General features: G+C 42.0%; 1 protein-coding gene across 4 annotated transcripts in view; it reads right to left on the bottom strand.

The window, feature by feature from the left end:
- Positions 1 to 209: 209 nt before the first annotated feature.
- Positions 210 to 18,084, bottom strand: part of ALPK1 (alpha kinase 1) — a 224,032-nt gene continuing 206,157 nt past the window's right edge. For all 4 annotated transcript variants that reach the window (XM_033955611.1, XM_033955603.1, XM_033955584.1 and 1 more), the window contains exons 12-14: positions 14,181 to 14,343; positions 12,320 to 12,506; positions 210 to 916 (exon numbers count right to left, since the gene is read on the bottom strand). In XM_033955611.1, coding sequence (XP_033811502.1) covers positions 717 to 916; positions 12,320 to 12,506; positions 14,181 to 14,343 — 550 coding nt within the window. In that variant the 3' untranslated portion in view covers positions 210 to 716. The remainder of the gene's footprint in view (positions 917 to 12,319; positions 12,507 to 14,180; positions 14,344 to 18,084) is intronic.

Genomic DNA, 18,084 nt, shown 5'->3' with positions numbered 1-18,084 from the left:
TTATATGTTTTTGGTGGTGCAGTCTCCAAAATTGTACACAATATTCTAAATGAGGTCTCACCAGAGTCTTATACAGGGCATCAATACCTCCTTTTTCCTACTGGCCATTCCTCTCCCTATGCACTCTAGCATTCCTGGATTTCCTGGTTCTCAGTCCATTGGTTTAATTGCTAGGTTATTTTGTCACTTTTTTTTTTTTTTTTTTTAGTTCAAATATTTTTATTGAATTGGCATAAAATTTAAACAGAGAATATATTAATCAGGGCTACACAGAAATACACATTTATTGTTTATAGGCTCACTTTCATTTTCTTTCCTGAACAGCATTTGACTTCACCTCGATAACTCCAGCACTCTAGTCATCGGACATAATTTTGCAAATTTAAGAGTCTGAAAAAAGCCCTAATTTTTTGCCCATGTCATATCAATATATTGAATGTTAATATAAGGTCTGTGGGACAGAGCTGAATATCCCTCAAGCTGGTTTAAATACATTTTATTTCTTTAAAGAAAAAAATAGCCATTTGTCTAAGTTAGGAATTCTGTAGAATTGAAACGTAATTATTGTACTTTTGTCAGCAGGTAACTAGCTATCAGTACTGGATGACTTTTCATAAGCAACAGTAAATGATCCCTGAGTTTCTCAGAGCATCTGTGAGCTCTTCAGTGTCTTTGGTTGCAGTGGTATATCAATCAGCAGTAGTCTTTCTATCCCATTAAACAGGTTTATATATGGAGGGTCTTGTTAGAGACAAGAGATGGCAGATTTCATTGCATTCCTTGTGTTGGCTGTTAAAAAAGAAGTAAATTCCCTTTTGTCCAAAGTTGGTAGATACATCATTATGCTTGATTGAATGAATCTGTGGATCTGTGAGGTAAATCAAAGCTTCTCCTTTCTTACTTCCTGTCACCCAACCTGCAAAGAAAGTACATTTTCTTCAATAGTAAAAACACTAACTTCAAACTCACACAATCCGTTAAAAATACTTTTTGAAACAAAATTGTAATTATTCTAAATAGGTTGGCTGTTGTTTTTTTTAATCCTACAACATGGAAGATATAATTCAAGTAAGCACTTTCATTCATTTTCAACTTTTCTCACTCTGAATTAATTTATATAAAATGCTTATATGCCCTCTATCCACAAATCTAGTAGCTTACAATAAACATAGGGGCTGATTTTATAAAGGACACCTAAGATTATGTGCCTCTTAGGCCCCTAACTTACCCCCTCCCCCTTTTATCAAGCCACATTAGGTTTTTTATCGCAGGCTGAGGCGATAAAAGCTCTGACACTCATATGAATTCTATGAGCATCAGAACTTTTATTGCCACACCCTACAATTTAAAACCCCAATGAGGCTTGATAAAGCAGGTGGGGGGAGGTGTAATACTATTTGAAAGGGAAGCCAAGAGTATAGATCGCGGAATCCCTACTTACTAACTCCTTAACAAGCCCTTACAATCTACTATGCGGGGACATTAACATCCATCTTGAGCAAACGGACCAACCAGAAATCGCAGACTTTTGGTCTCTGCTCACCCAACTTGGCTTTGCCAAACAACCCCCTATCAAAACCGACCAAAAAGGTCACCAACTAGACCTAGTAACCTTCTCTTCCAAGGAACAGACCACCCCCACATTTTACTGGAAACAAGACAGTTGGTTAGACTCTCTCTGGTCAGATCACCATCTATGCACCTTCTCAATAGGATGCCTACTTAAACCCCCCAAAAACAGCAAAACTAGAAACATCAAAACACACACTAGCAGAGGAAAGATTGACCCAGTGGAATTCTGGTCCCGCTTTGAAACAAACACCATGCAAACTGAAGAAACGGAGAACCTCATGACCTCCTGGATTGAGAACAGTACTAACATACTAAACGAAATTGCCCCATCAAGACTTGCAGAACAAGAACTACAAATCACAAAGGCTGGTTTGACTCAGAACTGCTGCTAGTAAAGAAGAAGCTCAGAAAAGCAGAAAGAGCATGGCAGAAATCAGGAACCCAAGAACACAGACTAACCTGGAGACATAAACTAAAAAATTACAAAAACCTCATTAACGAAAAAAGAAAAAATTTTTACGCCCACAAAATAGGTAACATTAAGACCAACAGCAGTAACCTATTTAAATTGGTTAACGACCTTTACAACATCGATACCTTCACAAATCTATATGAAGAATCCACTCTCACTGCCAACTCCCTTGCAGACTTCTTCAACAACAAGATCCAAAGATTAAGATCAACTTTACCTACCAGGACCAATTCCCTCGAACAGTTTCCCATCCTCCCAGACTCTAATACACCTAACTCAGACCCGGGTATAATTAAACCAGACCCAGGATCCAGAACAAACCTTAACTGGAAACAATTCTCAATAATTGACTGGAAAACCTTTAATACCTACTATAATAAATACAACCACTCCTTCTGCAAATTGGACACATGCCCACCAAATATCATGAAAGCAGCCCCGAGCCACTTCAAAGCAAACATGATGACATGGGTTAACTCCCTATTATCCACAGGAATCTTCCCACCAGAGCAAGGTCACATCATGATTACCCCCATTTTAAAAAACGCAAAAGAATCACCAAACTCCCCATCCAACTACAGACCAATCGCAAGCATCCCCCTTTTCACCAAAATAGCAGAAGGGGTAGTAAAGGTAGAACTCTCCACATATCTAGAAAAATTCAACATCCTAAGCGACTATCAATCTGGCTTTCGCACAGAACACAGCACGGAAACCATATTAGCCACCTTTCTTGACCATCTCCACACGCTTTTTAGTCAGGGCTCTAGTGCATTGATCATACAACTAGACCTAAGCAGTGCCTTCGACCTGGTCGACCACACCATTCTCCTTGAATGTCTGTCACACACTGGTATCTCTGATCAGGTCCTCAACTGGTTTCAGGGGTTCCTAAAAAAATAGATCCTACAAAGTACACCAGAACAACGCTTTCTCATACAGCTGGGAAAACACCTGCGGTGTACCGCAGGGCTCCCCTCTATCCCCCACCCTGTTCAATATCTACCTAGCCTCCCTAGGTAACCTACTACATACCCTCAAGCTCAAATTTTTCATCTATGCAGATGATATCACATTAGTCATCCCTTTTACCAGTTTCTCACCTGAAACACTCGATTACATTACAAATATCCTTAACCAGATTGAGCTCTGGATGCTAGCATTCAGGCGGAAACTAAATTCCGACAAAACAAAATTTTTTCTGGCCTCCCCCAACGACAAAATCAAGGACACCACAATCCAACTGAAAGGAAGGCCTTTCCCCCTTGAAAACACCGTATAAATCCTGGGTGTTACGCTGGACAGACACTTATCCTTAGAAACTCACACCGACCTCAGCATCAGGAAATGCTTCGCGGTACTCTGGAAACTCCGCACCATAAAAAAATACTTCAATGACTCCTCGTTCCGCCTTCTAGTGCAATCTGCCATTCTCAGCATTCTAGACTACTGTAATATTATTTACCTGAACGCCACGAAGAAAACTATCAGGAGACTAAAAGTGATCCAAAACACCGCCGTTCGCCTCATCTATGGCCTAAAGAAATGGGAACATATCACCCCTTTCTACCACCAACTTCACTGGCTGCCTTTCGAATCCAGAGTGCTCTTCAAATTCGCATGCTTCTGCTACAAATCGGTAAACGGCCTCTCGCCAAGATACATCAATCCCCTCTTTAACCTTTACTGCACCAACAAGAAATCCCGCAGAATCCAACTGTTCGCCTACCCCTCGCTAAAGCTCTGTCATCTTAAAAGATTCCTAGACAAAACCTTCGCCTTCCAAGCAGCCAAGATGAACCCATGGATCGCCCAAATGATCCTCGAGGCTCCCACTTACCTCGACTTCAGAAAAACACTCAAAACATATCTATTCAACAAACAAGCCCCGTAACGCCCCCTCTCCGGAATTACCTGGCCACATGCTCGACCCTTTCCCCCCCTTTATTGATCGCTGTCTTCCTGCTCCCCTCCTTCTTCTTCAGCCAAGTTCGGCTAAAGTTGTTGTAAATCCAATAAATTGTGGTAAATCGGCCCGTCCGGCCCTGCCCCCCCCCCCTCTATTGACCTCTTTCCTCCTTCTCTCCTTCCCACTTCCGCTTCTTCAGTCATGTTCGGCTGAAGATGTTGTAAATCCAATACATTGTTTGTAAATCGGCATGTCAATGCGGATCCTAATGTAATTGTTGTGAACCGCCTAGAACTCGATGGGCATGGTGGTATATAAGAATAAAATTATTATTATTATTATTATTTCTAAAGAGACACAATCTAGTATTAACCAAGGATGCTAAAAAGAAGGTATTCATTGAAGCTATGAGGTAGTGATTGTTATAGTCCATTGTCTGATGATTGAGCTGTGTACTTGGACCAGTATAGGTTATAGGATAACTTGGGAACTTATTGGTCAGTTTTCTTGGGTGAATATGGTGTTGAAGAGATGAGTCTTAAGTTTCTTTCGGAAAGTGAGGTAACTTGATTTGGATCTGATGGTTGTGGGAGATTGTTCTAAAGCTTTGTGCCGACATACAGTATATAAACATAGTGTTGTAGGAACGTTTGTGCTTGAGGCCTTTTGTTGAGGGTTAGTTCAAATGACATTTACTAAGATTTCTGTTCAAGGTGGGCCATAAGGGTTTGAATAAGTCTATGAGTTGCGGAATTTCTATAGAGGATGTAGAAGATTATACATGATATCTTGAAGTTTATTCTAGTATTGACGGGTAGCCAATGCAGCTGTTTGAGATAGGTAGATATGGGATCATATTTTTTCATCCTGAAGATGAGCCTGATTGCATTCATTGTAGTTTTGTATTAATTGTAGTTTGTGGGCCAGTGTTGTGTTGATTCCTATGTAGAGAGAGTTGCAATAGTCTAGTTGTGACAGAACTAGCATTTGTACAAGGATGGTGAAGTGTCACTCATGAAAGTAGGGCCTTATGAGTCTCAGCTGTCTCTTGGAGAAGAAGGGTTTCCTCCAGAGATCTGAGACTTGTGGTTCAAGGGATAGGGTTGAGTCTAGTACAGGGGTGGGCAACTCTGGTCTTCGAGGGCCAGAATCCAGTTGGGTTTTCAGGATTTTCTAAATGAATGTGCATTGAAAGCAGTGCATGCAAATAGATCTCATGCATATTCATTGGGGAAATCCTGAAAACCCAACTGGATTCCGGCCCTCGAGGACCAGAGTTGCCCACCCCTGGTCTAGTATGACACCCAGTACTTTGAATGACTCGTCTGTGTATATTTTCTCTCCAGTAGGGAGCATGTTTTTGGGTGCTGTTTGTAGGGGAGTGTGGAACCAGAGGATTTTGGTTTTGGTTGCATTCAGCTTGAGTTGGTTGATTTTGGCCCATGATTGGATCTTAACAGCAATTTTGTTTGCAGCATCTAGGTGGTTGTCTGTTATGGGGATTAGGAGGAAGATGTCATCCGCATATGATAGCAGGCATTCATTGTTGGTGAATGTGATATTACCAAGAAAGCTCATAAAAAGGTTGAACAGTATGGGGGAAGGGGGAAACCCTGGGATACTCTGCAGAAGGCTGCCTCACTGTTGGAGAGAACTCTGTTTTTGCGGACAAGGTATTCTCTGTTCCATAGAAAATCATTGAACCAGGTAAGCATGGTGCCTGCGATTCCTATCTGCAATTTTTCATTAGCGAAACTGGTGGTTTACGGAATCAAAAGCTGCAGATTTGTTGAATTGAAGGAGAGCAGCTTGGTGGCCTGTGCTTAGTATTTGTTTGATTTTAGTGGTAAGGATGAGAAGAAGGAGGTTTTTAAAAAAAAATATTCTTTATTCATTTTATATTTACATCAAGTGTACAGAAAGTAATAACAAATTAACTTAATACATCACTTGAAATGCCACAAATTTTCCTAAAATGAAATTTATTCCCTTCCCACCCACCATTTATTATCATTTAATACATACAATATAATAAAATCATTCATTCTTTTCATAACCAATAATAAAAAGTCAAAAACCCACCCCCCTCCCCATTCTTTCAGTTATGTAGAATCAGGGAAAAATGATAACTATTCTTTACAAAAAATTATCAATGGCTCCCACACATCCTTAAACTTATTTAAATATCCTTTTTGAACAGATAACGCTCAAGAAGAAGGAGTTAAAGTACTGTGCTACGGTCGGAATCCAAACTGAGAGGGGTGAAGACTGGAATATTGTTCCATGTAGTTAGTAAGTTGTTTACATATATGGGTTTCCTGGAGCTTGGTAAGTATGGGAATATCAGCTAAAGACCTGAAGGGTCTACATTTTATGATTTTGGAATGGGTGTGAGAGCTATCTTTCCCATTTCAGCCGGGAGCTGGCCTTGATTTAGATGGTTGTTTAGGAGATTGGTGATCCAGGCAGTGATTGATTCAGGCGCAGTAGTTAACAGGTATAGGGGCAGTTGTTGAGGGAACTGGTGTGGTTGGATAGTTTCTGTAGAAGACTTGCTGTTTCGTTTACTGTTAGTGGTTTAAAAGTGTTCTATATTTGGTCTGCAGTTCAGGGATTGCCTGAGTTGTTTGGAATAATCTGTGTAGCTTCCAGGGTGGGGGCTTGCTCTTTCGACTTCTGCTTGTACCATTTTAATTTTATTGAGGAAGAAGTCTGCGAGGTCTTGAGCAGTTTGTTGAGACTTGAAGTCAAGAGTGCCCTTCTCTGGTGATGCAGCAAGGCTGCGTACAAGGTGGAATAATTTTTTATTGTCAATGGTTTTGTTTTCTATTTCTTGGGTGTAAAAGTTTTTCTTTGCGTCTGAAATTTTAAATTTGTACTTGTTGATTGCTGACCTCCATTTTGTCTTGTGGTCAGGTATCTTGTTCTTCTGTCGTTGTCTTTCTAATCTCTGACAAGTTTGCTTTTCTCTTCTCAGTGTTTCTGTGAACCATGGGGAGGATTTGGAGCCCTTTAACTTGTGGTGGTGTACTAGAAACATAGAACATAGAAATAGACGGCAGATAAGGGCCCACGGCCCATCTAGTCTGCCCACCTTAATGTCCCTCCCCTACCTTTGCCCTGTGAATAGATCCCATGTGCCGATCCCATTTGGCCTTAAAATCAGGCACGCTGCTGGCCTCAATCACCTGTAGTGGAAGACTATTCCAGCGATCAACCACTCTTTCAGTGAAAAATAATTTCCTGGTGTCACCTCGTAGTTTCCCGCCCCTGATTTTCAACGGATGCCCTCTTGTTGTCGTGGGACCCTTGAAAAAGAAGATATCTTCCTCCGCCTCGATGCGGCCCGTAAGATACTTGAACGTCTCGATCATGTCCCCCCTCTCTCTGCGCTCCTCGAGCGAGTATAGCTGTAATTTGTCAAGCCGTTTTTCGTATGGTAGATCCTTGAGTCCCGAGACCATCCGGGTGGCCATTCTTTGCACCGCCTCCAGTCTCAGCACATCCTTGCGATAATGCGGCCTCCAGAATTGCACACAGTATTCCAGGTGGGGCCTCACCATGGATCTATACAATGACATAATGACTTCCGCCTTACGACTGACGAAACCCCTTCGTATGCAGCCCATGATTTGTCTTGCCTTGGATGAAGCCTGCTCCACTTGATTGGCAGACTTCATGTCCTCACTGACGATTACCCCCAAGTCTTGTTCTGCTACCGTTTTTGCTAGGATCTCGCCATTAAGGGTATAAGACTTGCATGGATTCTGGCTGCCCAGGTGCATAACTTTGCATTTTTTGGCATTGAAGTTGATTTGCCATGTCCTAGACCATCGCTCCAATAGGAGTAGGTCGTGCATCATGTTGTCGGGCACTGAATCTTTGTCTGTTGTGCATTTGCCCACTACATTACTCAGTTTGGCGTCATCGGCGAATAATGTTATTTTACCTCGAAGCCCTTCTGCCAAGTCTCTTATAAAGATGTTGAATAGGATTGGGCCCAAGACTGAGCCCTGTGGTACTCCACTAATCACCTCCGTCATTTCGGAGGGGGTGCCGTTCACCACCACCCTTTGGAGCCTACCTCCAAGCCAGCTCCCAACCCATTTCGTCAATGTGTTACCTAATCCTATAGAACTCATCTTGCTCAGTAACCTGCGGTGTGGTACGCTATCGAATGCTTTGCTAAAGTCCAGATACACGATGTCCAGGGACTCCCCAATATCCAGCTTCCCCGTTACCCAGTCAAAGAAGCTGATCAGGTTGGATTGGCAGGATCTCCCCTTAGTAAATCCATGTTGTCGGGGATCCCGTAGATTCTCCTCATCCAGGATCTTATCTAATTCGTGTTTGATTAGAGTTTCCATTAGTTTGCTCACTATCGATGTTAGACTCACTGGTCTGTAGTTTGCTGTCTCCATCTTTGAGCCTTTCTTGTGGAGTGGAATGACGTTAGCCGTCCTCCAGTCCAACGGGACGCTGCCTGTACTAAGGGAGAGGTTGAAGAGCGCGGACAGTGGCTCCGCCAAGACATCACTCAGCTCCCTAAGCACCCTGGGGTGCAGGTTGTCCGGCCCCATTGCTTTGTTAACCTTGAGCTTTGACAGCTCACCGTAGACACTGCTGGGCGTAAACTCAAAGTTACTAAACGGGTCAACTGAGCCAACCCTTGTCTGTAGCTGAGGGCCGAGCCCTGGCGCTTCTCGGGTGAAGACTGAGCAGAAGTATTCATTTAATAGTTGGGCTTTTTCCGAATCCTTTTCCACATAGTCTCCGTCTGGTTTCCTAAGACGTACAATCCCGCCTGAGTTTTTTCTTCTATCACTGATATACCTGAAGAAGGAAAGAGAGTCAAGGGTGTTCGTTGGCATTTCTCTGATCTCTAGGCTCAGAGTAGCATCGACCACAAGAAGGAATAATTAAGATGTGCAAAGCAGCATGGACTGAATGCTTGCTACAAAGGAGCCACCATCTTGAATAAGAAGCCACAAAAATTTAGGTGGCACGTACACACATAAATGCCAATAGTCTAGTGAGTTACATATGTATATGAACACATATGTTCATAAATGACAATAATTCAGCTAAGCACTATTCTATAATTACAAGCCTATATTTTTTGACACATACTTTGCATGTTGGTGTTCACATGGACAGAGTAACAGCAGGGTGCACACTTACACATATGAATTAGAGAATGCTATCGTTTACATGCATATCTCCCCAAACTAGGTATGCCTATTTACATAAGCTCTATGGCCAGTATGTTCAAATGTACAGTATTTACCCAGCTATGCTAGAATTGTAGAAGGAAAAGTAGGCACTTACTTTCCTTAACAGCATAGGCTCTAATAGGTGCCATCTTATTGAATTGCCCTCCTTGGGCCTAGCATATATAAATATAACTCATACTCAGCAGTTAGGTTTTAATGGATGAATACCAATAAAACACTGAAAAGTCTTCACTATCCCTAGTACTCTTTCACCTATCCCTTTGTGTGCCTTGAATTCTCTTCTCTGTTTTTGTGCCTTTTCTGTGCCCACGACCTCTCATCTGGACACTTACCGTATATACTCGAATATAAACCGGGATTTTGGGGCCAAAAAATTATATTCAGGTCAATGCCCCCTCCCAGAATTTTTTAAGGCTGCGGCGGCCAGGTTCTGCCCCTCTCTTCCTCCCTGCCCTATCTTCCTACCTCTGCTGATCTGGTGGAGGTGCAGCGGGTCCTCTGCCGATCGTTGGTGGAAGTGCAGTGGGCAGGAGCAAACTTTCTTAACTCCTGCCCTGCTGCTAACCGATTGCGCAGATCCACTTAGTGTAACCATGGTTACAAAATAAATTTGAAATATGTTATAGTTTACCCAGGGCAGAAGACCTGACAGAAGTTTTTTTTTCTCTAATATTTTAAAGTGAAAAGTTTTTTTGTTGTTAGCCAGCAAAATTAATGCTGTATTTGCCTGACTGACAGTAAGAATTCTAGAATGCTGATGTCTGCCTCAGGTCTGATGATCTCATGTAGAAGTGAGCAATGCTGGTCAGGATTCTAAAACTGCCAGAGAGAGAGAGAGCAGTTGGGTAGTGATCAGTCTGGAAGACAGGTTGGTTTGGGGTTGCTTGAGAATAGTTTAAGATACATCGCGGGTGGAAAAAGTTTAGGGAATTTCAATTATCCATTCTTTTCTATTCGCTATGCAGGCAAACTGGGAAAATCCCTTCTCTTCAGAATCACAGGTCTTTGGAACGACCTTACTACCCTGCTGCGGAACCTGGGCTCCCTCAATTATTCCGCAAGCAACTGAAAACCTGGCTTTTCACTAAAATGTAATTCTATTTCCCCTTACTCTTCTCTTCTATATATAAGTTCATGTAAACCTTTTTTTTTTCCTTCTCTTCCTATATTTTAAGTTCTTGTAAACCGTGCCGAGCTCCACAACATCTGTATATAAACTTAAGGTTTAGTTTAGTTTTCTATGGGTAGTTAGTCAAAAAGTAAAGAAACAAATATAATTTTCAGGGTGATAGGGTTTTGCTTCCTTTGATTGTTTTTAGTTAGGAAGTAGATTAGGAAGTAGCTATTGATTAGAGCTAAATCTCCATGGAGGAAAGAAGAAGCGCTGGTACCCAACGACTGTGTAAATAAAACAACGGAACCCTTTGAGGAAAATTTACATCTGAACTCTGTGAGGATAAAATTATTTGAAAGGACTAAATTCTTTAAGGAAAATTTTATTTGGAATCTTATTCTAAAGTTATTTAGATATATACCTTTTGTTAGAGTTGCAACAATAAACCAACAAGAACTCTTATTCCTTGTATTTTTTATTTAGGGTAATTTTATATTTTATGTTAACTTTTCCCTCTTTTTGTTATAATTCTTACTTTATCTTGTTAAGTAACCTAAGACTAAAGGTTAAGAGAGTGGGAATTGGAAGTCAAAGAGGGTGAGGGGTTACATTAGTCCATTTCAGCGGCACGAGCAGCAGCGTGATTTGTCGCTGCTTCACAGCGCTGTGCAGCTTCCTTACTGGCTCCCGCGAATTCTAGCGAGAATTCTCAGAAGCCAGTAAGGAAGCCGCTCAGCGTCGAGAAGCAGCACCAAATCACGCTGCTGACAGGGGAGGGGAGGATGGAAGGATGCTGGGCACAGAGCCTGACAGGGGAGGATGGAAGGATGCTGGGCGCAGAGCCTGACAGGGGAGGGGAGGATGGAAGAGGGGGCTGGGTGCAGAGCTTGACAGGGCAGGACACTTGAATATTAAGCTGCCCGACTTATATTCGAGTTAACCATTTTTCCTTTTTTGGGGGAAAAAGGGGCTCTTTGACATATATTTGAGTATATATGGTATCTGGATTTGATTCTACTGGATTTCATCTAGCAATGGCACCTGATCTATGAAAACGCTAATACTTACTGACTTTAGTCACCTTTCCCAGAGATGGTCACATACTGTATATGCACTAATAGAGGAAATTGGGGAGGGGGGGGGGAAATCTTGCCATTATTGAAGGAATCATGAATTCTGCACTGTACCAGAAAATTCTAAAACAGAATGTCTGTTCATCTGTCTGTGGCCTGAAGCAAAAGTGTAATTGGTTTTGCAGCAAGATAAATTTGTATTCTGTTGTCTTTTTAAAATTTTATGCATTTCTTATGTTTTATTATCTGATGTATTTCCATTTTAAATTGTATTCTTCACTGTATGATCAGTTTTTATTTGTTGTGAACCGCCTAGAACCATTCCTGGTTAGGCAGTATATAAAAAATAAAATAATTATTATAATGATCCAAAACTCAAATGAAAGTCTACATCTGAGTTGAAACTAAATTAAAGTTTTGGAATGGTCTAATCAAACTCCTGACCTGAACCCACGAGGGATGCTGTGGCAGATCATGAAACGAGCAGTTTATGCAAGAAAACCTATGAAGCCAAGATTCCTCAACAGAGATGTGAAAGACCCGTATCAGATTATAGGAAGCGTTTGGTTGTAATTATTACTGTTAAAGATGATGCAACCTATTATTAAGTTTAGGGGCAGTTACTTTTTCACATTGATGATATGGGTAATTGTTAACTTTGTTCCTTAAATAAATGCAATAATTTAAAAATTGTGTTGTGTGTTTATTCAGATTCTGTGTATTTAACATTGCATTTTGATTAACGATCAGAATCCATTCAGTGTGACATATATGCAATAAAATGGAGGAGGCAGACTTTTTCACATTGCTGTATTTGGGAAGTACATAAAATAATTATTTTGTATAATGGGGCTTAGCTTAAAACAAACAGCTGTTTTCTAAGACACTGTGTAAAAATATAAAAGGGTACCGGAAACATAAAATCCGATTTCTGCTTGAACTTACCTTGCAAATCAACCACAACATCAGTGTGTTTGGAAAACTCATACGTGAAATGTCCAAAGGCCAGTCCATACTTGGTTGCTTCATATTGCGTTCTCACTACTTTGGTGTTATTGGACAATTTTATGAATTCCCCAAGAATGTAAGGTTCCAGGCTTAAACATCCTTTTATAGTTCTGTCTTCCAAAATCTACAAAAAATGAATGATGCAATGGTAAAAATAGGAACATTACAATCAGGTGCTGGCACAAACAGCATCCCTTATATATATTTAGGGCTCCTTTTACAAAGGTGTGTTAGGGCCTTAACACGCGGAATAGCGCGCGCTAGCTACTACTGCCTCCTCTTGAGCAGGCAGTAGCTTTTTGGCGCGCTAATTCGGTGCGTGCGCTAAAAACGCTAGCGCACCTTTGTAAAAGGAGCCCTTAGATCTCTCCAAGATAATAGATTTATTTTACCGGCAGCCAATAAAGTCAACTGGGAATCCATTCAACCTAAAGCTTTTTTTTATTTGGCACCCAGTTCTTGGAGTAAACTTCCAAGCTATATTCACCTTGAACTAAATTTTAAAGCAGAGGTACTATTCGGGATGGAGCTGGAGCAGGTTTAGACTTGTGTACACTTACCAAATAAGTACTTGTATATATGTACCAAGTAAGTATCTGTATATATGTAAACTGCTTTGAATGCGTAACCATACATACCTCTGAATTTTCAAAAGTGTTCATGTATAGTTTCAAAAAAATGTATATATATATTTTACGTACAAAGTAACATGTAAATGTATATGGGCATTTTTGGTGGCATAATTTTGGAAGGGAAAATATGTATATACTTTTCTCTTTGAAAACTTGTACACATATCAGCTGAATGGTTCAGATGGACCATTTTAAAATTACCTTTCTCACTGCTGCATTAGTACAATTATTAACCTTCCTTTTACTAAACTGCAATAGCGGTTATTGGCGCAGAGAGCCATGCTGAATGCTCTGCGCTGCTCCCGACGCTCATAGAGTTCCTAAGAGTGTCAGGAGCTGCGCAGAGCATTCAACGCGGCTCCCTGTGCTAATAACCGCTATCGCGGTTTAGTAAAAGGAGGGGTTAGTTTTTCTTAATTATTCCAGTTTTCCCAGTCTTCATTCAATTCAATATTTCAAGACCCAAATTTGAAAAAAACCCATATTTACAAAATGGAAAGAACAATTGCCATACAAAAAGGAAATTATAATAATTTTAAAAAGATCTGGGGGCCATTAACAACTTATTGCAATGAATAGACGCCATTTTCAATTGAAAGTACATTTATAATATGGGGGAGGGGGGTGGTATAAAGTTCTATTTAAGGTTTAACCATTAGATAAGAATGTAATATTTATACGAAATTTATGATTAAAATATTTGTGGGAAGGGTGGATGGGGAGGGAATAAATTTATGTATTTAAGATAATAATAGAAAGAAATTCAAGTGATGTGTATAAATTTAAATGATGTAATATTATGCACTTGTTATAAGATGAAAAATGAATAAAGACTTTGGGGGAAAAAAAAAGAGAAAAAACCCAGTGAATAAGATATAATTTTTTAAAAATTATCCAGCAGTCACTCAAGTAACTTCCATAAGAATGTAACAGTGATATATTTAGGTCTGTAAACTACAATAATAAATTACATTTTTGCAAGATTTCAAATTCTTTTATGAGTGCAACACATGTATGTTCTTTAAAGAAATGTTTTATCAAAGGTCTCTGTTGGTCATTTTATCACGACAGTTTCTAGTTACTAAGAGGTAAAGACCTCAGAGAGCTTCAGGGGATTTTCTAGCATAGAAAAAGGAATGTAGAAAAGTCACTTTGTTCTGTCTTACCAGGAGCACTGCAGAGGGGATGTAAAATATCTGTGTGGGGACACTGAGCTCATACAGCTTCTTGTTGAATTCAGTCACATAGTACTGTGCAGTCATTTGGCGCTCAACATCACTAAAATGGTACAGGAGCTCCTTCTGGTCTTTGTACTCTTTTCCAACATACCTACAAGAAAAAGAGAAATCCAGTGCTCTGATAAAACATTTGCCATTTACAAGGGCTGTTTTCAAAGCGATTAATATGGATCTCACGGAGAGAGAAAGAGAATGGTTACTGCGGATAGGCAGACTAGATGGGCCATTTGACCCTTATCTGCCATCATGTTTCTATTAATTTACTCAGGTAAACTACGGTAGTCTGTCTGAAAACTGCTCTCCTGAGAGCAGCTAGAAGACTTTCAGCCTCTAAAAATGAGTGTTGTGCATATGTTGAGGTCCGGGAGGTAAAATATCAGGCATATGTTAGCACTTTGAAAAGCATTCTTATTATTTTAGCCCTTTCTGCTGCCACACAAATGCAAAATACACAGAGGCTTTTAGTATGCTCATGCATGGTTAATGGCACCCAGAACACAACAAAAAATATCACCAAAATGGAAAAGCAAGCACCAAACAATAAGCAAAGCTAAAGAACCGATGCCCCTGATGACAAAGTTTAATAAAAGTCTTCACAATAAATCCAATCCAATCCAAGCCTTCACAAATGAAAATGTAGCAAATCAATTGTAAATCCGTATAGCACACAGCTATAGTAGATGACATAGTAGATGACGGCAGATAAAGACCCGAATGGTCCATCCAGTCTGCCCAACCTGATTCAATTTAAAATTTTCAATTTTTTCTTCTTAGCTATTTCTGGGCAAGAATCCAATGCTTTACCCAGTACTGTGCTTGGGTTTCAACTGCCGAAATCTCTGTTATGACTTACTCCAGCCCTTCCAGCCATTGAAGCCCTCCCCAGCCCATCCTCCAACAAACGGCCATATACAGACACAGACCGTGCACGTCTGCCCAGTACTGGCCTTAGTTCAATATTTAATATTTAATAAAAGCTATGATTGTGGCGTGGACCCGACACGGTCCGTGTTTCGGTTAATGATAACCTTCTTCTGTTGTCCAATCCAATTAGTCCACAATGATGGTTCTGCCACAAAGCATACAAAAGATTGTGAGATGAAAAAGGATAATCAGAAGTGTGACTTGCACAGTCTTTTGAATGCTTTGTGGCAGAATCATCATTGTGGACTAAGTAATGTTAGGAAATTCTTCTTTACGGAGAGGGTGGTTGATGCCTGGAATGTGCTCCCGACGGAGGTGGTGGAAAGGAAAACAGTGGCAGAGTTCAAGAAAGCACGGGATGAACATAGAGGATCTCTAATCAGAAAATAATGGTATATATTGAAGAACTAAGGCCAGTACTGGGCAGACTTGCACGGTCTGTGTACCATATATGGCCATTCAATTGAGAATGGGTTGGGATGGTTTAGATGAGCTGGAGTGAGTTTTGAAGGAGACTCCAATACATGAAACCTATGCACGATACCGGGCAGAGCTCTGGCCCAGAAATATCTAAGAAAAAAACCAATTTAAATTAAATCATTAAATTATAGAGAGTGGATGTTTGGGCAGACTGGATGGACCATTCAGGCCCTTATCTGCCATCATTTACTTTGATACTATGAAACCAGGTGCCCTGGAGAGCTAGATAAGTTAGTAAATATGGAAACAAAGGGCTCCTTTACAAAGGTGCGCTAGTGTTTTTAGCGCGCGCTACACGAAAAAACTACTGCCTGCTCAAGAGGAGGCAGCAGCAGCTAGCGCGCGCTATTCCGCGCGTTAAGGCCCTAACGCACCTTTGTAAAAGGAGCCCAAAGTTAAAGAAGTTAAAATATTATAGAACAAGCTTAGGTAACAGAAAAATGTACAGGTATGAAAGGTTCCAGCAAGCAAAGAAATAAAGAAACCACAAGGTCAAGCAAACCTTGTGATTCCTTCATCATTACGCCATATAAATTATGATTCTATCTGATCTTCTATATTCTCTGTAACTGCCCCCTCACTCTGGAATTCTATCCCAATCCACATGAGAAGAGCCTCTACTCGAATGCTTCAAGTCGAAACTGAAGACCTTTCTATTCAAAGATGCCTTTGAAATATGAAACTTTTTCTCTAACGGACTATTTCAGACAGGATTCCCACTCCCTACTGTTCTATCCCTAACCGTCTTGCTGTCCTATTGATTTAATGAGTTCTCCCCATAACCTCTTGTTTCCTGTACGTTAGTTAGTCTCTTGAATGTCCAACTAATTACAATTGTATGTATGACCCTATTGTTTTATGATAAGCGGTATAACAAATTTTAAATAAACTTGGAAACATGAGAAATGTGCAGGAGAAAATTTTCAATTAAGCTAAGCAAATAACCATTCAGTGCAAAGTACAGACATAATAGATTGTATAAGCAAAAGACCCGTCATAGATAGGTAGAAAAATCTAATATAATAAAACGGTAAGCCGCGCATGCGCACTCCAACTTTCGTGATTTGTAATCCCTGTTCCATGTTCTGTAGGTCCGCGGCCAAGCAGGAGTGCGCATGCGCGAGTCCCCAGCTCCTACCTACACTCGCAGCACTGGCCGCCATTGCTGGACTCCCTGCTCTTCGGTAACTCAGCAGTGGATAGAAGACACCGCCGATCTCCGTTCCTCCGGGGGGGGGGGTCTGGGAGGAGAGGGATCGCGGCCAATCAGCGCCCCCACCGAGGAGCCCAGCAACTTTCGCGCCGCAGCAGTAGGGAACAAGTCGACGACTCCCCCCTCCCGCACCAACTGCTGCTGCTCCTGTTTGAAGCGGCCTGATGAGGTTAACGGCCGGCTGTAGCAAACCTCGCAGGCCGCTCTCCACATGAAGCACGTTCCCTCTGACGCGATCACGTCAGAAGGAACATGCTATCATATGGAGAGCGGCCTGCGAAGTTCAATACAGCCGCCCATGAACCTAAGCAGGCCGCTTTGAACAGGGGCAGCAGCGGCGGCAGGAAACATGGATGCATGGAGGAAGGTAAGAACGGGAGGGGAAGCCAAAAAAGAAGGGCCCTGGAGCAGCCAGAAAAGGGAGCTGTTTTGGTGGGAGGGTTGTGCTGAGTGCACGAAGCAGGCAGGCAGGGGGAGAGGCAAAGGGGGCTGCTTTGGGGGGATGGTTGTGCTGGGGGCCGACAACAATCATGGGGGGAACAGAAGAGGGCCACGGAGCAGGCAGGCATGGCACAACAGGGGGCTAGAGGGAGAGCGAAAGGTGGCTGCTTTGGGGGGAGGGGTGTGCTGGGGGCAGACAGCAATCAGGGAGGGGGGAGGAACAGAAGGGAGGCCACGAAGCAGGCAGGCATTGCACAACAGGGGGAGAGGCAAAGGGGTCTGATTTGGGGGGATGGTTGTTCTGGGGGCAGAAAGCAATCATGGGGGGGGGAGGAATAGAAGGGGGTCATGGAGCAGGCAGCCATTGCACAACAGGGGGATAGGGGGCTGCTTTGGGAGCAGAGTTGTGCTGTGGGCAGACAGCAATTATGGGGGAGAACAGAAGGGGGTCACGGAGCAGGCAGGCATTGCACAACTGGGGGAGAGAGAAAGGGGGCTGCTTTGGAAGGATGGTTGTTCTGGGGGCAGAAAGCAATCATGGGGGGGACATAAGGGGGCCACAGAGCAGGCAGGCATGGCACAACTGGGGGCCAGGGGGGGAAGGGAAAGGGGGCTGCTTTGGGGGGATGTTTGTTCTGGGGGCAGATAGCAATCATGGGGGGGAACAGAAGGGGGTCAAGAAGCAGGCAGGCATTGCACAACAGGGGGAGAGGGAAAGGAGGCTGCTTTGGCAAGCAGGGGGGCCAGGGAGACAGATAGAAAGAAAGACGCACA

The sequence above is a fragment of the Geotrypetes seraphini genome, chromosome 1 (genome assembly GCF_902459505.1).
Source record: "Geotrypetes seraphini chromosome 1, aGeoSer1.1, whole genome shotgun sequence".
Lineage (NCBI taxonomy): Eukaryota > Metazoa > Chordata > Amphibia > Gymnophiona > Dermophiidae > Geotrypetes > Geotrypetes seraphini.
The sequence above is the reverse complement of the archived record's forward strand: the minus strand, read 5'-3'. Positions and strand labels throughout refer to the sequence as shown.